The 26,629-nt window shown below is 40.1% G+C and overlaps 1 protein-coding gene across 4 annotated transcripts in view; it reads right to left on the minus strand.

The window, feature by feature from the left end:
• Positions 1-25,324, minus strand: part of SLC35F5 (solute carrier family 35 member F5) — a 47,762-nt gene extending 22,438 nt beyond the window's left edge. For 3 of the 4 annotated variants that reach the window (XR_013960739.1, XM_080671061.1, XM_080671063.1), the window contains exons 1-8: positions 24,994-25,319; positions 24,160-24,250; positions 23,883-24,024; positions 19,292-19,435; positions 16,230-16,292; positions 13,302-13,383; positions 12,337-12,527; positions 806-887 (exon numbers count right to left, since the gene is read on the minus strand). Coding sequence is in view for 3 of the 4 variants with exons in the window: in XM_080671061.1 (XP_080527187.1) it covers positions 806-887; positions 12,337-12,527; positions 13,302-13,383; positions 16,230-16,292; positions 19,292-19,435; positions 23,883-24,024; positions 24,160-24,250; positions 24,994-25,033 (835 nt within the window). In the remaining variant the exon portion in view is untranslated. Of the gene's footprint in view, positions 1-805; positions 888-12,336; positions 12,528-13,301; positions 13,384-16,229; positions 16,293-19,291; positions 19,436-23,882; positions 24,025-24,159; positions 24,251-24,993 lie in introns of all 4 variants that reach the window. The other variant, XM_080671062.1, reaches the window with a different exon arrangement.
• Between the last annotated feature and the right edge of the window lie 1,305 nt (positions 25,325-26,629).

A 26,629-nucleotide genomic window follows, 5' to 3' on the forward strand; every position in this document is an offset into this window, starting at 1 on the left:
TGAAATGTTCATACACAAAAACAGCCTCTAGGCCTAACCGGTTTGGCTCAGTGGATAGAGCATTGGCCTGTGGACTGAAGGGTCCCAGGTTCGATTCTGGTCAAGGGCATGTACCTCAGTTGCAGACTTGATCTCCAGTCCTGGTCGGGGCACATGTGGGAGACAACCAATCAATGTTTCTCTCTGTCTGTCTCTCCCTCTCCCTTACACTCTCTGTAAAAATAACCTTGAGTGAGTACTGACTATAACCAAACTAATACACAAAAAAACCAGCCTCTAAACTAAGCCATGTTTATTTCAACAATATAGATCAAATATAGTCCTTTTTAAAAAGCTAACAAAAGAGTTAAACTGAGCATTCAGAATAATATTCTGACATCATCATAATCAAACTTGTATGTTAAAGTTATTTTTACAGCTTCAAAACACTTTTGTTATCTTCTAGATTTGGAAGGTGATTCAATTTTAAAAATAAAAACACCTTTCATAGGGCAAAGATAGTTCTAAGATAAGCAATTACATTTAGCCAAAGGATCTAGAAAAAGATCTTTGCAAAGAATATGTGAAAGATAGGGCAACTATAATACAAAGAGCCAGCATATCGGTATACAAAATAGTGTAAAGTATTTGATAGAAATATAAATAGCACAAGGCTATGGCATAAAACTATAAAGATTAAGAAATAGTTACAATACACTTATGTAATGAGAACAAATGACATAATTTATAACAAGATAAAAATGTGTATATATATATTAGAAATTATCTTGATTCATAATGCAGATTTTAAAGATACATTTCTTACCAGAAGTTGAGGACAAAATGTTAACAATGGCAACTTGTGTGTCTGAAAGTGCTTCTTGATATGACAAATTTGCCAAAAACCACTAAAGAAATAGAAAACAAAGTGAAACCTAATGAATGGCGTGTTTATATTTGCCATTACAATTTATGATTGCCCCCTTTTTTTTCTCCCTCTAAACATTAACATGAGAGGTTTTAAAATCTGCTTTGTATTGAAAAATCACAGGCCCAAAAAGAGAAAAATTATAATCAGACCTAAGATACTTTCCCTTCAAAAATTAATAATAGTTGGTTAAAAATTATTGTTCAGGTCTTTTTTAAAATGAGGATAAAATTTAATATCAAATCAACTTTAAAATTTTCTTTATCCAAGCACTGCTAGCACTCTATTAAGTTTATATAAATCAAATTTAAGTTGGGGGAAATTCTCAAACATTAAAGTATGTACAAACGAGCATAGCATGCTGAGAAATGAACAAGATGATGCCTATGAAAATGGATGGAACTAGCTAGCTAGAATGCTAGATAAAATGCTATATTCACTTTGGAAATTTAAAAATGTCCAAGAAAATGGTGAATGTACTGGCTAATTGTGATTGTTTTTCTGATTCTCAGTTTGAGAAAACAATACAGAGTTCTCACAACTTTAGACATAATAAAGGAAGTTTTCCACCTCTGAGAACTTTTTTTCTTCTTTCTTCCCTTTTACTCATCTACGCTAAGATATTCTTATATTCCCAACCCTGTGGCTACTTTGATTTAGAGAATAAGAAATGAAACCTCTTTTGATGAAGCCTGGTATGTTTGTGTATCCAAAGTTCATTTATTCTCACTGCTATCAGATATTCTGATGCATATTACCACAACTCATCCATTTTCCTGTTAATGGACACTTTTTGACTATTTCAAACAATGCTGCTATGAACATTCTAGTGTATGACTCCTGAGACGCATATATATATATATATATATATATATATATATATATATATATATGTCACTAACATACATACTAAGAAGCAGATTGCTCAAAGATAATTCACTACTTGTCTGCTTTTTTGCATCACTGTTAAACATTGACTGGAGGGCCATCTCCTAATGTGTCTCGGAACTTATGTGAGCAGTATAATTATTAGCATTTACATTTCATTTTTAGCGTAGACACATGCTTTTAGAGCACTGCTAAAAGGTAGCAAGCAGATAGCTGGCAGTCTAGTATAGTATAGTCTCCATTCAGTGTAAACTGTACCAAAAGGCTAAAGCCAGGATAAAACTATGGAGAAGTTATTCCAAATCCCCCTGCAGTCCTCTGACCTGCCTAGATCAGCGACTTTAAACCAGTGTGCCACAATAATTTTTAAGACACATAATACCTAACTAGATAATTTCACTTGACTATCTAAATAAGCAATTGGTGAGATTGGTGAGATGGGCAATATCAAACTTATTTGATAACAGGAGCCACAATTTACTTGTAGATATAGTGCTAGAAAAGAGGCAAAAGATTCTGCCCTTCATTATCTTTTGGGGATTTTCTGCAAGAATAGATAAAATAGATAATGCTCATTGGGTGATAATTAGCTTTCTTGACCCACTTTCCTTATCACTTTAATACTTTAAATATTGTGCTCATTTTCCAAACAATCTCACTAGTCTCTGCTAATGCAAGATGAAGAAATAAAAACAGAACGCTTAGATGGCAGGCATTCAAAGATCATCACAACTTATCATTAGCTATGAAGTCTTCCCAGAAAGACTTTCCCATTCTCCACCTCTCTCAAAACTCCAAGCCAGAGAATACCATAAAAGGTATTCTTGGTAAAGTCTATATGACCTAAGTTTTATTTTACAGAAAAATAATTAAAACACTGTAAGTCCTAATGAGACAAAAAATATTAAAGGAGGACTGGCAAATACAGTAATGCTTGACTCCTTTTGAGCTGTACTGTCCAATACATTATCCCAGCGATTTTCAACTGGTGTCCTGTAGGAATTTTTAAAACATACAATAGGTATGTTTAAAAAAGGTACTGACCTCTTTTCCCTTATATCGTCAAATAAAAAAAACATGACAACAGCTAACACAACAATAACCGCCAGGTGTGAATGAATTAAAATTATACCTACATTTTTGTTCAGATAGGCAAAATATATATTTTTTGGTGTGCCACAGAATTTTAGTATAGTTTATGTGCAACATGAGATGAAAAAGGTAGAATATCGCTGTATTAGCCAATACATTTGGCTACTGAGCAACTAAAATATGTCTAGTTTAAATTGAAATGTTTAGAAATTGAAATTGAGAGGAATGGCAGCATGAGAGATCCCCTTGGTCTTTCCCCTTGAAGTTTCAACAGTTTGAACAGCTATAACTCAACAAAGGATTCCCTCCTCAGTGCACAAACACACCTTAGAGATCTACACATTGAAAGATCTAAACATGGGCAAGTGGGAGTGAACCCGGGAGGCAGGAAGGAAGAAAAGTTGAGACAAGCCAGGCACATAGCCCTACAGCCTGAGCTCATGATGGGGCTCAGCTTAGAAAGGGGAGGAATCAGGCTGTGGCTGGCAAGACCATCAGCTGGAAGAAGCAAAGAGATTTAGTGGGCATTCTTGCAGGAGTGAGCAGTACGAGCAGTGGCTGAGCCCAGAGACCTGGGCAATAACACAGCATCTTGTGGCCGCACTTGTCCGGCGGTCCACATTCCATAGAAAAATGAAGACATAGAGCCTGGAGGCTCTGTGACCTCCCAGAACTTGCCTCCCTTCACACTTGGTGTCAAGTTGCAGAGCACATTATCTACAAAGTCAAGAACTGGTACTACAGATTCACTTTATTTCCCTAAGCAAAGTGTACACTATATGACCAGTCCTGCGGTCAGGGCACAGGGAGGACCCTGTGGAGGTCCAAGGACACTATTACCTGGAGGACAAAACAACAAAGAAACCAGCCAGGTTACCCCAGCCCACCCCAATCTCCACACATCATTGCTTCATTGACAGCAGCGTCTGACGATGGGGGATAGCACTGGGATTTCATGGATTTGGAGCCCCATTGCCTACTACATTCCCCTGTGGGGTTGGTCCACTGGAACCCGGAAACACTATCAGTGGGAAGGAAACCACATTCTTAGGGAACACCACCACACAGAGATCTGAATAGCCAGAGAAGTGCAAGAGAGCTAAAAAACTTCTGATTCATCACTGCCTACTGGAAAATAACAGAAAGATCTCTTCATATTAACCTTAATGCCACTCATACATAGATGCATAGACAGAGAAGGAATCCATCAAATACCGTGAATAACCAAGGTAGCGAGGCAGATCAAAAAGAAAACAAAAAATATCCAGAAAACAAACTTAAAAACATGGAAATATATGATCTAAACGACAGAAATTCAAGAACTCTAAATGGCAGTTCTGAGAAAATTCAACAGAGTTTGGCTCAGTGGATGGAGCATCAGACTGTGGACTGAAGGGTCCCAGGTTCAATTCGGGTTGCAGGCACAATCCCCAGTGGGAGGTGTGCAGGAGGCGGCTGATGGGTGATTCTCTTTCATCATTGATGTTTCTATCTCTCTCTCCCTCTCCCTGCTTCTCTGAAATCAATAAAAATATTTAAAAAGTAATATAAATAAATAAATAAATAAATAAATAAATAAATAAAACAAGATGCAAGAAAATACAGACAGGCAATTTAATGAGCTCAGAAAACAAATCAATGAACAAAGCAATACTTTACTAAGAGACTGAAACTGCTGAAAAGAACCAAACAAATTCTGGAGGTAGAGAACTGGATAAAAGAGACTGAGGATGAAGTAGTGAGCATAGGAAACAGCAGCTGAAGGAAAGGATTAGTGATATTGAAGATAGAAATCTAGAAATAATGCAGAGGGAAGAAAAGACTTGAGCATTAAAAAAAACGAAAGAACTCTATTAGAACTCTCTGATTCCATCAGAAAGAACAATATGAGAATAGGCATACCACAAGAAGAAGAGAGGGAGAAAAGAATAGAGAGGCTATTCTAGCAAATAGTTGATGACAACTTCCCAAACCTATGAGAAGAACTGGATCCTCCAATCCAAGAAGCAAACAGAACACCTAATTACCTCAATCCAAAAAGGCTTTCTCCAAGACACATTGTATTAAAATTGTCAAGAATTAATGACAATGAAAGAATTCTCAAGGCAGCCAGGGAAAGTAAGAAAGCAACCTATAAAGGAAAGCCCATTAGGTTATCATTGGACTTGTCAGCAGAAACTCTGTAAGCTAGAAGAAAGTGGAACGAAAATTCAAACTACTGAAAGAAATTACCAACCAAAAATAACATATCCAACAAAGTTATCCTTTAGCTATAAAGGAGAAATAAAGACTTCTTCAGACATACAAAAGTTAAGAAAATTTATCACCAGAAGACCTGCATTGCAGGAAATACTCAAGGGTCTTATTCTACCTGAAACAAAGAACAAAAAGTCACAAAACTATGAGTGAGATCACCAACAAACTTGCAGCATATACAAGGATATTCTGGGATAACAAAAACATAAAAAGGCAGGGGTGAAAGATCTGAATTTGCAAAGAAGGATGGAGATCAGATGCATTAAAAAAAAAAAAAAAGCTATTGTATATATGAAATTTTCCTTTTCATAAACCTAATGATAACCACACATACAACACACACAAAAACTGAGACCAACAGCTTAAAAAAAGAGGAAAGAAGTATGGAATACCACCAAACAAAAAGACAGAAACACAAAGGAAAAGAACCAATGGGGGCACAGAGCTACCAGAAAACAAAAGATAAAATGGCTATAGGCCCTACAGTATAGGCAGTGGTCAGCAAACTCATTTGTCAACAGAGCGGCAAACCACGGCTCGCAAGCCACATGTGGCTCGCGAGCCGCAATTTGCCGACCACTGGACTAGGAGGTCAGGAGTTCAACCACTCGTTATGACGTGCGCTGACCACCAGGGGGTGGCGCAGAACATGGCAGGCATTGGCACTGGCAACGGATGGCAGTGGAGGTACTGCTGGCCCTGACGGGAGTGGGACTGCAGTGGGATGGTGGAGTAGGTGAGCAGGTGGCGCCAGGCCAAGGCAGGTATGAGCAGGGGCCTGATCGCCCCACCTATTGCCCCGCAGACGGAGAGCAACAGCAGGGGACGGGGCCACTGCCTGGCTCCCAGGTGCTGAGAGAGAAAGGGCAAATAGCAATATTAAAATATTCCTTCTAATTATTTCCCTTTCAATGTGCATGAATTCATGCCACTAGTACATCAATAATTACCCTAAATTTAAATGGACTGACTTCACCAAAAAGAGACACTGAGTAGCAGATTGAATCACAAAGTAAAACCCAACCACATGGTATTTTCAGGAGACATATCCAAGCTGCAAAGACAAAGTTAGACTCAAAGTAAAAGGATGGAAAATGATACTCCAAGCAAATAGCATCCACAGAAGAGTAGCCATACCTATATCTGACAAAAATAGATTTCAAGATAACAAAATAATAAGATACAAAGATGGACATTTTATATGATAAAGGGGACACTACATCAAGATAACCTAACACTTCTTACTATATATGAACCCAATCAGGGAGCACCAAAATATATAAAGCAACTACTAACAGAACTAAAAAGAAACAGACAAAAACATAATCATGAATGGAAGCCTTAATATTCCATTTACAGCTCTATGTAGAACATCCAAACAGAAAATCAAGAAATAAATATCAGACTTAAATGACACATTAGACCAAATGGACATAATTGGACATTTACAGAACCTTTCATCCCAGAACATCAGATTACACATTTTTCTCCAGTGCACATGGAGCATCCTCAAGGATATATTGTATATTGGGTCACAAAACTAACCTCAACAAATTCAAGACTGATAACATACCTACTAAGCATATTCTCTGACCACAATGCTTTGACATTAGAAATCAACTGCAGCCCTTTCTGGGGTGGCTCAGTTGGTTGAAGCATCGTCCAATACACCGAAGGGTTGCAGGTTTAATTCCCAGTCTGGGCACATAACTAGGTTGTGGGTTTGATCCCTGGTTGGGATGTGATAGATATTTTTCTCTCTCCCTTCCTTTCTCTCTAAAGTCAGTAAAAACATATCCTTAAGTGAAGATTAAAAAAAAAAAAAATCAACTGCAAGAAATGTAAAAACCCCCACAAATATGTGGAAATTAAACAACATACTACTAAAAATGATTGGGTCAAAAATAAATAAAAGGTGAGATCAGAAGATATATAGAGACAAATGAGAATGACAATACAACATATCAAAACTTCTAGGATGCAAAAGCAGTAATAAGAGGGAAGTGTATATCATTACATGCCTGTCTCAAAAAAATAAGAAATCCCAAGTAAACAACCTAATATTATATCTTAAAGAACTAGAAAAAGAACAAAAACAACCCAAAGTCAGTAGAAGAAAAGAAATAAAAACTGGAGAATTGAATGAAATAGTGAACAAAGGACTATATGAAAAATTAATACAACAAAGAGCTGATTCTTTAAAAAATATTATTAAAATTAACGAGCCCCTGGCTCTATTCACTAAGGGAAAAAAAGAGAACTCATATAAACAAATTCAGAAATGAAAGAGAAGTTACCACAGACATAACAGATATACAAAGGAACACACTAGAATACTATAAAAGACTACCTGCCACCAAATTCAGTAACTTACAAGCAATTGGTAAGTTCCTAGATATATATAACCTTCCTAGACTGAATCATGAAGAATTGGAAAATCTAAATATACTGATCAACAGTGAGGAAATTGGAACAACTATCAAAAACCTCCCAAAAAATGAAAGTGCAGGATCGAATGGCTTCACTAGTGAATTCTATCAAACATTCAAAGAAGACCCTAGCCTTCTCAAACTCTTCCAAAAAATGGAAGAAAAGGCAATCCTTCCTAACATATTTTATAAAGCCAACATAACTCTGAACCAAAACCTGGCATGGATAACAAAAAAGGACACTGCAGACCAAAATCTCTGATGAATACTGAGACAAAAATCCTAAACAAAACAGTAACAAAAGAAATACAACAATACATTAAAAAAATAATATATCGTGATCAAGTGGGGTTCATTCCAGGGACACAAGGATGGTTCAACACACACAAATCGATCAATGTAATACTCCAACTTAACAAAACAAAGAATGAAAATCATATGATCTTATCAATAGATGCAGAAAAAGCTTTTGATAAGATACAACATCCATTATGATTAAAACACTCAATAAAATGGGTATACAAGGAAAGTTGCTCAACATAATAAAGGACATATATCACAAACCTTCAGCCAATATCATAATCAATGATGAAAAACTGAATGTTTTTCCTTTAAAATCAGAAAAAAGACAAGGGTGCTCACTCTCACCACTCTTATTCAACACTAGTGACCCAGTGCATGGATTTGTGCACATTGAAAGGAAATGAATTTGAAGGTGGCTAGTGGGGCGGGATGGGGCAAGACAGGCCGGACATGCCCTGGAGCCAACCTCCCATGGTCCCTCCCTGGCTGGCTGCACCTGGGGTGGCGCCCTGCCTCGAAGGGCATCTGTGGAGTGAGCGGGATCCCTCCAGCAGGTGGGGTCCCTCAGCCTGGCCTGTGGGGATCGGGATGAAACCAGCTGTCCAACATCCCCCGAAGGGTCACAGAGTGCAAGAGGGCACTCTGCAAAGTTGCTGTTGTATGCAAACACAAGTGTGCAGTAAACCAGATTTGGTGCCAACAGTGCCCCAGGAACAACATAACCCACAGCTGAAGGTGGAATTGCAAAGCCCCATGAGGCATCGGGCTCCCTCCTCTCTGGTTTCTGAGTGTGTCACCTAAGAACCACCGCTGCCAAGTCACTGCAGCTCAACAACTCCTGTGTTGAGTGTCTGCCCCCTGGTAGTCAGTGAGCGTCATAGCTACCAGTCGGACAGACACTTAGCATATTAGCCTTTTATATATAAATATATATATCTTATATATATAAAAAACCAGAGACTGTAACACAGAACGACCCCAACAACCGGTCGCTATGATGCCCACTGAGGCCAGCAAACCCACCCCATCAGGGTTGGGGCCAGCCAGCCAACATCCCTCGGCCCCTCCCCCCCACCGGTCCCGCCCCTGATTGCTCCCCCTACCCCAATAGAGGGTGGGGCCGGCCGGTCAACCTCCTGCAGCCCCTCCTCCTGCCCAGACCCACCCCAGATCGGCCCGCCAACCCCAGTCAGCACAGGGCTGGCTGGGCAACCGCCTGTACCCCCCTGCCCCCGGCCAGCCCTGCCCCTGATGGGCCCCCACCACCCCATTTGGGGGTGGGGCCAGCTGGCCCACTACCCACAGCCCCTTCCTATGGCTGGCCCTGCCCCCAATCGGCCACCCACCCCAATTGGGGGCAGGGCCCGCCAACCAACCACCCTCAGCCCCTCCCCCAAGCCAGCCCAGCCCTAATTGGGCCCTGATCAGGGTGGGCCAGCCGGCCAACCTTCCACCGTCTCCTCCTCCTGACAGGCCCAGCCCCAATCCACCCCAATTGGGGCCAGGCTGGCCAGACCTCACCCGTGCACAAATTCATGCACTAGGCCTCTAGTGTGTGTGTGTATTTCTGAAATCCTTGCCAGAGCAATCAGGCAAAAGAAAGAAATAAAAGGCATCCAAATTGGGAATGAAGTTAAAGTGTTACTCTTTGTAGATGACACAATTCTGTATATTGAAAAGCCTAAAGACTCCACCAAAAAAACTATTAGAAACAATAAACAAATATAGTAAAGTTGCAGGATACAAAATCAATGTACAAAAATCTACTGCTTTCCTATATACTAACAATGAAACTTCAGAAAAAGAAATGAAACAAAATATTCCTTTTGCAATTGCAACAAAAAGAATAAAATATCTAGGAATAAATTTAACAAAGGATGTGAAAAACTTATTATATACTGAAAATACAAAACATTATCAAAAGAAATTGAAAACTACACAATGAAATGGAAAGATATTCCATGTTCAAGGATTGGAAGAATAACACAGTTAAAATAGCCATATTACTCAAAGCAATATACAGATTTAATGCAATCCCCATCAAAATCCCAATGTCTTTTTTGTTGTTGTCAATCCTCACCTGAGGATATTTTCTTCATTGGTTTTTAGAGAGTGGAAGGGAGGGAGGAAGGGAGAGAGAGAAAGAGAGAAACATTGATGTGAGAGAGACACATTGATTGGTTGCCTCCCACACACGTCCCAATCAAGGACCGAACCTGCAACCCAGGTACATGTCCTTGACTGGGAATCGAACCCGCAACCCTTTGGTGCATGGGAGACTCTCTAACTAACCATTGTGCACCATTGGCAAGGGTCCCAGGGTCATTTTTTAAAAATATATTTTTATTGATTTCAGAGAGGAAGGGAGATGGAGAGAGAAATAGAAACGTCAATGATGCGAGAGAATTACTGGTTGGCTGCCTCCTGTACACTCCCCACTGGGGATTGAGACCACAACCTGGGCACGTGCCCCAATCAGGAATCGAACTGTGACCTCCTGGTTCATAGGTCAACGCTCAACCACCGAGTGACACCAGTTAGGTCCCAATATCATTTTTTAAAGAAATAGAACAAAAAAAATCATCAGATTTATATGGAACCACAAAAGACTGAATAGACAAAGCAATCCTGAGAACAAAGACCGAAGCTGGACCTATCATACTGACTTCACATTATATTACAGAGCTACAATAATCAAAACAACATGGTACTGGCAGAAAAACAAGACACAGATAGTAGAACAGAATTGGGAGCCCAGAAATAAAACCACATGTATATGGGCAAATAATTTTTGAAAAAAGAGCAAAAGTCACACAATGGAGAAAAGAAAGCCTCTTCAATAAATGGTGCTGGGAAAATTGGAAAGCCACATACAAAAATTGAAACTAGATTAGTTTGTTCCTATGTAAAAAAATTACTTCAAAATGAATCAAAGACCTAAATAAAAGACTTAAAACAATAAATTACATAGAAGAAAACATAGGTACTAAACTTAAAGACCCAGGTCTTAGAGAACATTTTATAAATTTGACCCCAAAGGCAAGGGAAGGGCAAAAGCTTCTGCACAAGAAAAGAAACTGCCAACAAAACAAAATGCAACCAACCAAATGGGAGATGATATTTGCAAACAACAGCTCCAACAGGGATTGATATCCAAAATATATACATATATACACAAAGAGGTAATATGCAAATTAGGCCAGGACTCCGTAATGGGTCACGACTAGACAGGAGGAGGTTGCGCGCGCAGGTGAGACCCAGAGCAGAGACGGAGACAGAGGCAGGGAGGACTGTCAGAGCCAGTGCGGCGGCTTGGGTGGCCCTGGAGTAGACATAGGCAGGGGGGCTGGGGGATGCTGCGAGTCAGGCGCAGGTCCCGGCCACCCACGGGGCGCCTCCTCGCATGATTTCAGATTTCAATCGCACGCTGGGCCTCTAGTATATATATAAAGTACTCATACAACTCAACACCAAACAAACAATCCAATAATAAAATGGGCAGAGGACATAAACAGACACCTCTCCCAAAAAGACATACAAAAGTCCAACAGATATATGAAAAGATGTTCAACTTCACTAGCAATGGAGGAAATGCAAAACAAAACTACAATAAGATACTACCTCACACCTTTTAAAATGCTTAACATCAACAAGACAGGTAATAACAAGTATTGGTGACAGAAGACGATTTGACTGTGGGTGGTGGGCACACAATGCAATATGCAGGTTATGCAGCATAGAAATGTACACTTGAAACCACTATGATCTTATTAACTAACTAGAGGCCCGGTGCATGAATTCGTGCACAGGTGGGGTCCCTCAGTCTGGCCAGCAATTGGGGCTGATCAGGGCCATCTTGCCCAGTCCCTATCGGGGCGATCGGGGCTGGCTGGCTGGGAGGGAGGGACCGTGGGAGGTTGGCTGTGGGAATGCACTGACCACCAGAGGGCAGCTCCTATGTTGAGCATCTTCTCCGTGGTGGTCAGGGCATGTCATAGAGACTGTTCGACTAATCGTTCCATCATTCAGTTGTGAGGGTCACTTAGGCTTTTATATATATAGATGTCATCCCAATAAATTTGACCATATTTACATGAATTTAATATAAAATTGTTGAACCCCTATTTTAAGAGATCAATATTTACAGTAAACTCTTAGCTGGATATTTACTAGCCCATATACATAGCACAGTGTAAAATAACTCTATTCATTATTCTGACCATGAGGGAATGGCAATTCTGAATATATGAGTAGTTGTAGTGTTAAAGTATTAAATTCTTTGAGATGTGACAAGCATTTAAGTTCAATACTTTAATTCCCCAATGATGCTAGATAGCACAGTTTAAAGCCATGATTAAGCAACCTAAAAGTTTTACACTTCAATAGTATAGTTGGTATGTATACTGTCTTAAAATTCAAGGTCCAAACATATAATGAAAATATAATAAAGAGAGGACTTACCACAAAGCAAAAAAAAAAGCTAATTTTTGCTACTTGAGTTGCAGTAAGTTTCCCCACAGTTTTGAGTAAGGATTCTTGTTCTTTCACAGTTGGATATGACATGCGAGACAACTTAGCTTCCAATGCATGGCTTGATGGAAGCTGTCGAATCTCCATGATATTACTGAACCTTACACGAGACTTTTTGGGAGCTTGAAGGAAAAAGTATAGTACAAATCATTAAACGTTTCTCCTCACATCCAACTAAAGTCACATTTTAATTTACTAATAAATGCATATTACTTAATCTATCTATGATAAGACTTGAACAGTCAAAGAAAAAAGTTATATCATTACCTGAGGCAGCTTTGCTCATTCAAAAAAGTTAACAGAAAAAATGTTTACATCTATAATAATGTTTTAAAGGTTTAAGGTACGACCAATATTCAAACAAGATTTCTGCAACTGTATATACAGTATACACAACTGCCTAGTTCAGGATTATAGTATGATTATTATTTTAGCATTTATAGTAAAACTTTTGATTTTTCCTCATAGATAATCAATTTATGAGAATTAGTTTCCATTCAAGAATACAGAATATTCCTCTATACGTCCATTCATTGCAAAAGAACATTATGGATAAATACGGCCTTATGTTGAAGCTGGCATTCTTTACTAAATTCACAGAACCAGCAAAATTCCTATAATTGTCTATCAAGTTTTTTGATGGCATAGTTGAAGATAATATTGTTCATTAAGAAAAAAAGTATATATATAAAGCACAGATTTCTGGTATTTGGAAATTATTTCTAGTTGAATTAATAAAAACTCAGTCATACTTTTGGAAGACTACAGGCCAAGTCAATACCACGTGAACAGGACAACTGCCAAGTGATCTCAAAAATCACTAAGTTTTGGAATGGCTTGAATGAAGCTAAGATTTCCAACCATATCTAAAATATGAAATTCTAAGTTTTGCTTACTTTTTTCAGTGTCAATATTTGTGTTCTCAGGTTTTTCACTGGGAAGATCATGAAATTTCACAGGAACATACAAAGGTTCACTCTGGAACATACCAGAAACAGAAACAAATATAAACAAACATGTAATAGCTGATATAGTGGATAAAATTTAAGTGGATGGTTTGTAGGCACAGATACCACTCAAAACATGGCTGTTCACCACCATGTTTTTACAGCATAATTTTCCCAAAATGCATTTTCAAGATTTAAAGGAGAAACTCAAACGATGCACATAGGTACAATGACAGAAAAGAACCAGTTTCAAGTTTGTAAGTGTAATAATACCGCATTGGTACCTTATGATATTTAACATTTAAATGTCATAAAAGCAGACCCATCTCTCAATTAACAGATTACCTCCCATTCCTTTTCACTCATCCTATATAATAAAGAGGTAATATGCAAATTGACAGACACACCCTTGCACAAGATGGCCGGCAGAAAAGGGCAGTTGTGGGCAATCAGGCCAGCAGGGGAGGGCAGTTAGGGGCAACCAGACCAGCAGGGGAGGGCAGTTGGGGGCAACTTGGCCTGCAGGGGAGGGAGGGCAGTTGGGGGGGGGGGGAACCAGGCCTGCAGGGCAGTTAGGGGCGAGCAGGCCTAGGGGGGAGGGCAGTTAGGGGTGACCGGGCCAGCAGGGGAGAGAAGTTAGGGGCAACCAGGTCTGCAGGGGAGGGCAGTTGGGGGGGAGGACCAGGCCAGCAGGGGAGGGCAGTTGTGGGGGGGGGGGGACCAGACCTGCAGGGGAGGACAGTTGGGGGTGACCAGGCCTGCAGGGGAGGGCAGTTGGGGGCGACCAGGCCTGCAGGGGAGGGCAGTTAGGGGCGACCAGCAATTGGGCTGGCAGGGGAGTGGTTAGGGGGTGATCAGGCTGGCAGGCAGAAGTGGTTAGGGGCAATCAGGCAGGCAGGCAGGCAGGCGAGCAGTTGGGAGCCAGCAGTCCCAGATTGTGAGAGGGATGTCCTGTGGGATCGGGCCTAAACAGGCAGTCAGACATCCCCTGAGGGGTCCCAGATTGGAGAGGGTGCAGGCTGGGCTGAGGGGCACCCTCCCCAGTGCACTAATTTCGTGCACTGGGCCTCTAGTTATTTTATAAATACATGTTGAGTCCCACTATGTCAGGTGCTGTCCTACTTCTTGAGAATATAAGAGTGAATGAAGTGTCCTCAGTGATCATGTAGTCCAAAGGGGAAGGCAGACAGTGAACAGATAATCACCTATATAATATGTATATATATTTGCCAAGTTGTTTTCTCTTATTACTTAAGATTCAACTAAAACCAAAAATTCCTGAAAATTTTTTTAGCATTAATAGGTAAGAAAAAAAAAAAGCTACCTCTTACCAGTTCTTGCTATGTACCAGGTACCAAGTCCAAAGCAGTTAAACATACATTTCTCATTAGCCCTTGCAACATGTTTATAAAATGGCATTTTAAAATAATTTTTCTAGAAGCTGAGATATAATAACCCAGTGGTAGACAACAGAATTAAGCCAGGTTTGTCTAACATGTTCTAAAGGTCTATATTTTTAAGTGGTTTTAAATTCCTCAACTGTTTTTGCAAATATTGTTCAGATAATCCATAATTAAAAAATAATTCTCAAACCATGCTATTTCTTAAATTAACATAAAATTGTTTTTTATATCTTTGATTTCTCTTTTAACTCCTGGTATAGAACTCCACCAATAAAAAATATTCAGTAAATGAAGAGACTATAGAATCTGGAAATAGATGTAGTCTCTTGTTACACTGAACTTTTCATTACAGCATTTGGCCTAGAATGATTTTAACCTATCAATCTTAAAGATAATAGCAAAAATTAGTAGAAGAGTAGTTAGAAGAGTAGGCTGCCATCTTAGCTCTGCTTTCTACACTGAAAGAGACAACTGATAATACTCTGTTGATGCTTATGATCCCAGAGAAATGAGATGACATTTTCCCTAAGCTTCATAAACTCTTCACAGCACCTGGTAACCTACCCTGAATACAAATGTAGTTTTAGAAGCTGGACAAACAAAAAACCAAGCTAATGCATATAAATTTGTATTAAATTTTAGAGCAACTTTAAAACTCTTCTCAGACAAAATGCCACATTTTGAACAATGCATTAAAAAAATGTTTTAGTGATGGTCTAAATAAATATTTTAATATATTATCTCTCCAATGAGATTATGAATGCTTAATATAAATAAATGCATTACTTTATCTGCTTATTATGTCTCCTTCTCCTTCCTAAACTTATGTCTCACTACTAGAATGTAAACTGTATTTCCAGAGTCAAAAACAATTTAAAAATTTATGGGAAAAATGAAAAATCTGCTTATAAATTCTCAGTGTCAAGCAAATACATGTGTTTCTAAGTGATAATAATCCTATATAATAAAAGGCTAATATGCAAATCGAACGAATGGCGGAACGACCGATCGCTATGATGCACACTGACCACCAAGGGGGCAGATGCTCAATGTAGAAGCTTCCCCCTGCTCCCCTCCAGGAGCAGGCCTAAGCCGTCAGTAGGAAATCCCCCAAGGGCTCCTGGGCTGAGGGCCCCCCCCACCGGAGTGCACGAATTTCATGCACCAGGCCTCTAGTATAATAATAAACACAAAGTGACAAAGCTCTTAAGAAACGAAGGACAAAGGGCTGCCCATCACTATTTTCACTCCTTAACTATTTCCCTCCCCCTCTCTCCTCTGTAGTAGTTGAACTGCTTATTTTTTGGCCCCAGTTATTCCTAAAGAAAGAGTACCAAGCTAAAATAATCATGGAGGGCACCCAATATTTATATATATATTCTAATGTAGCTTTGATGTTATCAAAGCTATTCAGTTCTTCCCACTACGGCTCACCTCCATCTTCTCCATTCCTGACAAGAAAAGAAACACTTACCAAAGAGCTATTCATAGTTGTATCTGTTGTGCAAGCAGCAAAATAACCTTCAGCATCTGCAAACTACAGATAACAGGACAAAAAATTCAATTAAACTGGTGATAATGTAGGACTAGTGTCAGTAACAGCTTAAAAGAATAGAATAAAAAATCCAGAGTAGATCTATAAGAATATAACTATTATGAATAATGCCAAGTATTCAACCATGCAAGGTTAGTATTATCTTCATTTTAAAGAAACTGAGACTGAGAGATTTTATCTAAATAACAGAGTTAGGATTAAACCCAAGTTAGTCTAACTCCAAAATGTATGCTCCTTTCACAATACTATTATAATATTTCAGATTAGCAGGGAAAGGAAAGAGTGGGTGGTTAGTGAAAAAGACAAATAACATCTTCGTATTATCATGGTAACAGTATTAATCAAGAACTCCCTTGCCGGAAACCAATCATTGTCTCACTAACAGAAAGAGGCTGGTCAACCTTGAAGCTCTGAAAGGTCAGAGCCAACCACTCCCTATCTAATTGAGACAATGGTAACTGAGGCAACTTCCCCATCTTGTAATCATGTAAATCCTTACTGATATGATAATCCGCTTATTACCTGCTTAAGGGCTATGGGTGTTTCCCAAAGCTGCTTAAGGGTAATGGGTGTATCCCATAGCCTCAATAAAAGGGATAGCAAGGCCAGAGCCTAGCGGTAGTCTTCCCACTAGAGGTTGACTCCCGCCTGGCCCCCCATTTTCCCAAATTAACTCTTTTCTAGTCTCTCTCTCTTCATTTTAGTGTGCGGCCTCCTCCAGAAACCGGACCCTGAGTGGGCCCTGAACCACGCGGGTCGTGTTAAGGGATCCTACACTCCCTAAATGGATCTCAGGGGCTGGACCATGCTCTGAGAACCATGGTGCTAGTGGTGTATAAGCATGCTTTTATTCATACCCACAGCTACCCTATCATTATCCTTGCTTAGGTTCTAGAGGTTAAATAACTTGCCCAAGGTCACACAATCATCAGTAACAGAACAAAATTCAAACACATAACCCATGCTATTAAGAATGCTTGTATATCAATAAGAAAAAGTCAATGTAGGAAAATGGACAAGATATATAGACAACTGACAAAAGAATTCTATTGTGCAACAAATATATGAAAGAGTAACCCAAACCATGCTTATTAAATAAGATGCCACTGATCACTTATCAACTTGGCAAATGTTAGTGTTTTGGTAAGGATTCAATCTCATATACTGCTAACAGAGATATAAGTTAGGTATAACTATAAGACTGAACTTATTTCTGCTATAAATAATTTTAAGAATTATTACATAAATATATAGCTATAGAAAGTATCAAATATTTATAGAGGCCTTACAATGGTGAGATTGTGGATAGACTATTCTTCTTGTTACTATAATTTGTCTTCAACAATGAACATTTATCACTACTAAATTAAAAAAAATCCTTAATATTAAAAAATGTTCTAATAATACTAAATTACATAGAAAGTTGTTCATGATAAGTTATAAAACAGGACATAACAGTAAATTTCACTTTTGTAAAAAATGAAACAAATGCACACATGAAAAAAAACTGCAGGGATATATGCCAAAAAACTGTCAATGGTTATTCCTTGAATGGTAGGATTTATTATTTTTTGTCTATATTTTCTAAATTTTTGACAATGTACATGTATTCATATACATATAACATTCCTACATGTAATACTACAACATATATACATTTCTATGTCTATATATTCCTCTTAAAAATAATATACATACACATATTTTTCATAAGTTAAATATTTGTGCACATATAAGTGTATACTTCCAGGCTTTACCTCAAAAAGTTACTGAAAAGCCCCTGACAAAAATCAAATGACTGCATTTCTCAAGAATGTACTCATTAGATAAGATATAATAGTATTTTAACCTACACAAAAAATAGTAGACAAAAGAATAGGAGTAACAGAGACAGAAAGTAAAACAGTACTTACCAGGGAAGGAAGGGAGGAGGGACATGGGAGTTGTTTAATAGGCACAGTGTTTCTGTTTGGAATGATGAAAAAGTTCTGGAGTGGATAGTGGTGATGTTTGCACAGCAAAATACTTACTGCCACTGAACTATATACTTTTTAAAATGTTTCAAATTGCCCTAGCTGGTTTGGCTCAATGGATAGAGCGTCAGCCTGCAGACAGAAGGGTCCCACGTTTGATTCCAGTAAAGGGCACATGCCCAGGTTGCGGGCTTGATCACCAGTAAGGGTCATGCAGGAGGCAGCCAATCAATGATTCTTTCTCATATCTAATGTTTCTATGTCTCTCTCCCTCTCCCTTACTCTCTGAAATCAATAAAAATATATTTTTAAAATAAAATAAAAATGTTTCAAATAGGAACTTTTGTTATATATATTGCCCACAAAAAAAGGGGAAAAGAAAAAAATGGATAAAATGATAAATTTGATGTTATGTATATTTTACCACAATTTTAAAAAGGGGAGAATAAAAAAGGTTTGAGACAGTTTTATATTCTTCATTCAGTTTCTATTTCTATGAATCAGCATGTTGTATTACATCATTGAAAGAACATAATTTGATTAGCCAAACATTTGAAACATGCCCTGAAATATGCTATTTTCATTTAAACAAATAAACCTTGAATAATTTTGCTTTTAAAATCAACATTATAACCAATTAGATGATAATCATCTAGTCTACAAAAGATCAGAGATCCAGATATTCTTCTTCTTCCTTACTTTCATCATCATCTCCACATTAAATGATTTAGGCTAGTTCAAAAATGTTTAACAACTCAGAGGATGTCATGAGATAAAGAAAAGAGGGTGATTATATACCTTTGATTTCTCACAAGATATTCTGATACAAAGGTGATTAAAAGAATACTTTTAAAGTTTTGGAGAAAAGTAAGTCTTTCTTATAATATGCTATGTTCACTCACTTAACTGAACAACTTAAAATTGGACTGTCCTTCAAGAAACTAATACATCTTTAAACTTTGAAAAACTATATCTGTCTCCAACAAACATTTAAAATTCAAAACTTACAAAAGCGGCATGCTTTCCTCGAAATCCTCTTGTACACTGTTGTCTCCATGGCTTCCAAATAATAAAACCCAAAAGGTACAGAACAAACATCGATGTTTTTGCAAAGGTGCTGAAGAATGGTTTATTGTACTGAGTAAAAACATACTAGAGAGAAAAAAGTTACATAAACTATGAGATGACTTTAAACCTAATTACTTATCTCCAATAAAACAAAGCCATTACATTATTTTTAACTCTAAAAGTTCATATGGAAAGAAAAACTCTAAAGGGATTATAAAAATGTCTTAGATTCATTTCTGAATATTATATTTGCCTTGAAAAAAAAAGGATAATATACCTAAACAAAGCACTAACAACTTGCAAAAACAAGTTCTGTTCAACATTCACTGAAAACCTACTATGCAATAGTATTTATGCTAGAAGCTAAGGAAAAATAAGACAGGCTTTCCTGAAAGGAGAGTACACATCATAATGTGCTAAAAACCATGACAGGGGTATGGAGGGTACCATGGGAGTAGTAGCATAGGGAGACAGGCCATTTTAAAGGTTATGGAAGTTTCCTAAAAGAAACTATTCTTGCGCTGCCTGAACAGTTAGCCCAAAGTAAAAGGCAATGAAATGGAATGGTGTATAAAGAAAACTGTATGAAATTTAAAGTTATTAGGAAATTATACAAAATATGTAATCTTTGTTTAAATTGGAAATATCAGTATGAACTCATGATGTTTTCTTTCCTAAAAAAAAAGTTTTAGTTACCTGCACTGAAAGACCCAGAAAAAATGAACCCTGGAGGAATGGGCACCTCTAGAATCCAGATAGTGATCTGAACCATGGGTTATTGAAGAAATGACTACATCCATGTATAGGGCAGGAAATGTACCAGATGAGCTTGGGGTATCTTGTGCCAGAAAGCAGCTAGGATGTTAAAAGATTAAAGAGATCATGTTAAAAGGGTATTAGAGACAATATGAAGGGGCTCCCAGTGGTCAAAGATAGGAAACTTAAGTGTCAAAAGAAATAACTACAACTGTTTGAAACATCAAGTTTCAAACAAAAGTCCATGAATGTATAATGATACTCAAAAAACCCTCAATGGTTACTACTGGAAATTATTAGGCAACATTATTCTAAAATGGATAAAGGAAAAGACTCAAGATTTATCCAACATTTTTTCTATAAACCATGTTTCAGGATAACCAAACAGTAGCTGTGAAAAAGTCTTCCTTAAAGAATTCCAGCTAATAAATGCAGAAGGAATGACCCTTAGAAAAATCACCATTTTATCACTTCTAATGAAATACTCTATCTGGACAATATTCATAAGGATATTCAACTATTACTTACAGATTGATAAGGAACTTTATAGTTCTCATACTGGCATTACCCATGGTAAGACTTGCAGCCATTATGTGCCTCATGTTGTGATATGAAAGGAAGTGCCTAGTACCACCAAGGTATTTTTTCCTAAATACTGAAACTGAATCAAATCAAGACTGTACACCAATCTCCCATTTTATAGGAAACTAGAGGCCCAGTGCATGGATTTGTGCACCAGTGGGGTCCCTCAGCCTGGCCTGCGGGGATGGGGCTGAAACCAGCTCTCCAACAACCCTGAAGGGCCCCGGATTGCGAGAGGGCACAGGCCAGTGCGTGATTGGGGCCAGGGAGGGACCACAGGAGAGCTCCAGGGCAAGTCCGGCCCATCTCGCCCAGTCCCGATTGGCCGGACCCCAGCAGCAAGCTAACCTACCAGTCAGAGCGCGTCATAGCGACTGGTTGAACAGTCGAACAGTTGGACATTTAGGATATTTGGGTTTTATTATATAGGATAAAAAAGAGGAGCAAGTTAAATGATACCCTAAGGAAGCAATCAGTCAAATCCAGAATGTGTTATGGACTAAATCAGCCTTGGGCAAACTACTGCCCACGGGCCGGATCCGGCTATTCTATCCGGTTCTCTTGCTCTCCCCTCCGCTCCTTTACTTTGAATTTTTATTAGTTCACACAAACACTCCATCCATGCTTTTGTTCCGGCTCTCCGGTCCAGTTTAAAAACCCATTGTGGCCCTCGAGTCAAAAAGTTTGCCCACCCCTGGACTAAATGCTTGGGTCCCCCCAAAATTCATGTTAAAATCCTAAACTAACCTCCAATATAGTGATATTAGGAGGTGAGGCCTGTGGGTAGAGCCCTGATGAATGAGATTAGTTCCACATAAAAAAGAATCTAAAGAGCTCTGCCTTGTGAGGACACAGTGAGAAAACTGCCATCTAAGAACTAGGAAGCAGCTCCACACCAGGCAGAATCTGCCTGCATCTTGACCATGGTCTTTTGATCCTCCATAACTGTAAGAAATAAATGTTTGTTGCTTGAGCCACACAGCCTATGGTGGTTCTGCCAAAGCACCCCAAACAGACTAAGGCAGTGTGATACATCCTACAGGAAAAATGATACAGTTTCTCCAACAAATCAATGGCATGATAAAGGGAGGGAGGCAGGGGAATACAGTTAAAGAATAAAAGTGACTTAAGAATTATAACAAATGAAATGTGTGATCTTTTGTTTAGATCTTAAACTAAAAAGATGTCCTTGACATAACCAAAGAAATTTATATATGGACTGGATATCCATATTTAAGGAATTAATTAATTTTGTTAGGTATGTTAATAGCATGGCGATTATATTTTTAAAAATTAAGTCATTTTCAGTTTGAGATGAATATAAAAGAATTTTTACATGAAACCAGAAGTTAAAAAGATCGGCAAAATTTGACAATTGTTAAAAATAAGTGATGGGCACATGAAAATTCATTATACTCCTCTCTACTCTGTATATATTAGATGTTTTCCATAATAAAAAGATTGATTTTCTTTTTTAAAAATGTATTTTTATTGATTTCAGAGAGGAAGGGAGGAGAAGGAGAGAGTTAGAAACATCAATGATGAGAAAGAATCATTGATCGGCTGCCCCCTTCATGCCCCTCACTGGGGATGGAGCCACAACCCAGGCATGTGCCCTGACCGGGAATAGAACCGTGACCTCCTGGTTCATAGGTCAACGCTCAACCATTGAGTCACGCCAGTCAGGCTGATTTTTTTTTTTTGCATACATAATTTTTAATTTCAAAAGTTTGATAAGCATATTTGTACTGAAGAATTAGACACATTACATATGCTCTTGGATAATGAAATTATAAAATATCCTCTTAGTAACAGATTTTACTTTTTAAAAAATAGAGACATACACACACAAAAAAAAATAGGGACAAGTTTTTTGTGTTTGTTTTTTAATTGCTTAGATATGGATTGCTAAATTATAATTTAATCAGGTGCTCTTTTGCTGTAAATTTTATTGCCTATTAAATAAAAAACCAAACTACTTAAAACTAAAATAAAAGTTTAAAGATAGGCTTATTTCTCTGTCAACATTAAAGAGATTTTTTTAACAGAATATTAATCTAAATAAAGGTTATAGAAGAGTTAAAAATAAATGGCCTGTTTTACTCCAGAGCCTAATTCCAAAAAGACTAAACATTTATTTATTCTTTAGATACAATGTCAATGGCAACTATTTACTTAGCTATGATGTGAGATGACCAGCAGTATCAAATGGCTTCTTCTGACATTTCAGGCCATTTTATAAATGCTAGTTTATTTTTGTATATTAGCCTTATGATTGCAACATGCAAGTTTAAATACAGTAATTTCTGAAAATAAAATTGCTTGTCTTTTTATAGAGACCACTAACCAAACAGAATAAAGTAACTGCACAAGTAGAGAGAAAAACTAGCTTGTGAATTCAAAATACCATGATACTGCCAATAGGTCATAAATAAAAAAAAAAAAATACAGCCATAGCTGGTTTGGCTCCTGGATAGAGCATCCATCCGCCTATGGACTGGAGGGTTCTGGGTTGGATTCCAGCCTGCACATGCCCAGGCTGCAGGCTCGATCCCCAGTAGAGGGCATGCAGGAGGCAGCTAATCAATGATTCTCTCTCATCAATGATGTTTCTATCTCTCCCTCTCCCTTCCTCTCTAAAATCAATAAAAAATATTTTTTTAAAAAATTTAACTAAAGGCAATCACTGTACCTTACAGTAGTAATGTTTGAATCAGCAGATAAATGTACATTCAACCATCATGCATGTGCACAACAGTGAACTGTACATTACAACTCTGATCACTTTCACTCATTTGTCCAAAAGCATTCTTACATTCTACTAAATGGTGACAAATGGTTTTGCATCCTAGATGGTTGTTCCCCTAAAAATAGCATTTACTGAGAAAGAAATTGAACTTAGAAAAACACACACACTCAGAAACACCTTCAAATATTAAGAAAATATGCATATACTGGCTTTCTAAATAACCCCTAAAAGATACAAGAAATTTGTACAAAACAACGAAGAGTATCCTTTTAGTTTCAACTTCACTCTAATTCAATATCAAAGAAAACATAAATAATTCAACAATATTCAAAACACTGCTTTCAGTAAGCAGGAGAGAGAGTAATGACTAGAGATACGACAGATTAAAGAGGGATGTTGTTATTATAATGGAGCATCATTCCAGGACAAGCACTACATACATACCGAAGTGAGTTCTGAGGAGGCGACCCATATCACATCCACAAGCAGGAGAATAACAATCCCAAGAGCCATGCGCCTGCGCTGTGTGAAACCACTGCTCTGGGCGTTCATTCGGTTCATGATAAATACACACACCATTTGCAATCTGTTTGGAAAACAGAGAGGATTCTTTAAAAAATAACCACATGAAAATGAGAAAATCAGTAGGACAGAAACATCGGACATGTGTTCCAATCCTCAGTTTGAAAGTCACACAATCATTAAAAGGTGCTTGATTTACCTTATTTTCAAGGCCTTTCTGAGATCTTCAAGAGCAATGCCTGAAAACTTGGCGGATCTGCGTCTAAACGGAGGTGAAGAATTCAACGCACCTAATTGGGGGTGAAGAGCTTAAAGTAAGATTCATCACATCTTTTGTACCCGTCTTTAAAATGAACGCAAATGAAAGAAAATACCACAGTGTGTTAAACATAATTGACACTCCTCTCTAGACTTCAAATTATAATCAGAGAATTACATTACACGGTACAGAAAAAATAAAAAAGCAATATTCCACACACCGCACATGGAATAGCAGCGAACTACTGGAAAAGGGCTTCTCTGAATTGCACAAACACAGAACCCGTTCCCCTCTCTCCAGGGGAGCCCACCCCCGGGACGAGGTCTCCACACGCGCGGTTTCTAAGCGTCTTTGCTGCCCCATCAAGAGCGGGGTTCGGGCGAAAGGGAGTCATTTGTTGTGAGTCTTGGAGCGCGTTTCCAGGCACTCACGTGGTAAGGGGAAAGGATCCTCCACCACCCTGTCACTGTATCTAGATACGTTAGACCGAAATGGCAATTCACACGAGCAGAGAGGAAACAGCTGTTACGGGGAACCCTCCTTTTTTGGAGGAACAAGTGTGGAGCCAGTGACGCCTCCCGGGAGCGTCCACGTCCCGAGGCGGCGGCGCTCGGGCAGCTTCCTCGGCTGCCGGAGTCGCGCCCGTCGCCCGCCCGCCAGCCTCCCCCTCAGGCCGCCCGGCAGACCGTTACCGGCGCTTCGGCCGCCGCCCAGGGCCCAGTTCGTGGGGCTGTTCGTGGTTACGCGGGCCCAGTTTGGGCCCTGCCTGCCTACCTGGCCTTCCTGCCCAACGGACGCGTCGTGGCGGCACCATGAGCGGACCGGCCCGGCCCTGCCGCCGCCCAGCGCCACGGCCACGGCCTCAGACTCACAGAGCGGTCGCGGCGCCCGGCATCGCGCCGCGCCGGAGGCCCAGCCCCTGAAGCCGCGGTGCCCCTCCGAGCGAGGCTGCCGACGCCACCCAGCTCCACGGGGCCCGGGAGGGCGGGGAGCGGCGAGGCGAGGGAACCACGCACGCAGCAGCGATGGCCGCGGAGCCTGGAGCTGGACCCTGTGCCCACCCCACCCCCAGCCGGTCGGTCCCTCGCGGCCCCGCCCCCGCCCCACGGCATCGGAGCGTGATTACGTCAGGCGAGGCGGCGGCGGACTAGGGGGTGTGTCCCGGGTGATTCGCGGCGCTGAGCGGGGCACTGCCGGGCGCTTAGACGCGGTGGTGACGCCCAGGAGGAGCGGAGTTAGGAAGACAGGGTGCGGGGAGGAGCGGAGTTAGGAAGACAGGGAGCGGGGAGGAGCGGAGTTAGGAAGACAGGGAGCGGGGAGGAGCGGAGTTAGGAAGACAGGGTGCGGGGAGGAGCGGAGTTAGGAAGACAGGGTGCGGGGAGGAGCGGAGTTAGGAAGACAGGGAGCGGGGAGGAGCGGAGTTAGGAAGACAGGGTGCGGGGAGGAGCGGAGTTAGGAAGACAGGGAGCGGGGAGGAGCGGAGTTAGGAAGACAGGGTGCGGGGCACGGTGGAAGGAGAAAGGGGAGCCGATGGACGTGGGTGGCTGGGTGGAGCGCAGGGCCAGGGAAGTGGCCGAGCTGCCACTTGACCCTGGACTAGGGCAAGAGCTGTCAATTGTTTTACAAAGTTCCGCCAAGGAACTCTCAACATTCCTAAAGGCAAAGTGGCTTGGGAGGATCTTTGCTTTCTGGAACCTTTTGTGTGTAAACTGCATCCCAGCTGTTGGAGTTAGAGGCTGTGCTCCTTCACCTCCCTGGCCCTCAGTTTCCTCATTTAAGAAGTGGGCATAATGATAGTACCTGACTCATCTATTTTATTTATATATTAGAGGCCTGGTGCACAAAATTAGTGTACAGAGCGGGGTTCCTTAGCCGGGCCTGCACCCTCTCCAATCTGGGACCCCTCGGGGGATGTCTGACTGCCAGTTTAGGCCCCATCCCTAAACCGGCAGTCAGACATCCCTCTCGCAATCGGGGACGACTGGCTCCTAACCACTCACCTGCCTGCAGCCTAATCACCCCTAACCCCTCTGCCTACCTTCCTAATTGCCCCTAACCTTCTGCCTGCCGGCCTGATCGCCCCTATCTGCCTCTGCCTGCCTGCCTGCTCACCCCTAACTGCCCTCCCCTACTGACCTGATCACCCCAAACTGCCTCTACCTGCCTGATTGCCCCCAACTGCCCGCTCTTGCCGACCTGATCTCGCCTCCAACTGCCCTCCTCTGCAGGCCTGATCTCGCCCCCAACTGCCCTCCCCTGCTGGCCCTGTCGCCCTCAGCTGCCTCTGCCTTGGCCCCCACCACCATGGCTTTGTTCAGAAGGAAGTCAGACTCTGGAAGATGGCGGTCGACCTGATCTAATTAGCATATTACCCTTTTATTAGTATAGATATTCCTTCCAGGCTTACATG

The sequence above is a fragment of the Plecotus auritus genome (genome assembly GCF_963455305.1).
Source record: "Plecotus auritus genome assembly, chromosome: 5".
Classification (NCBI taxonomy): Eukaryota; Metazoa; Chordata; class Mammalia; order Chiroptera; family Vespertilionidae; genus Plecotus; species Plecotus auritus.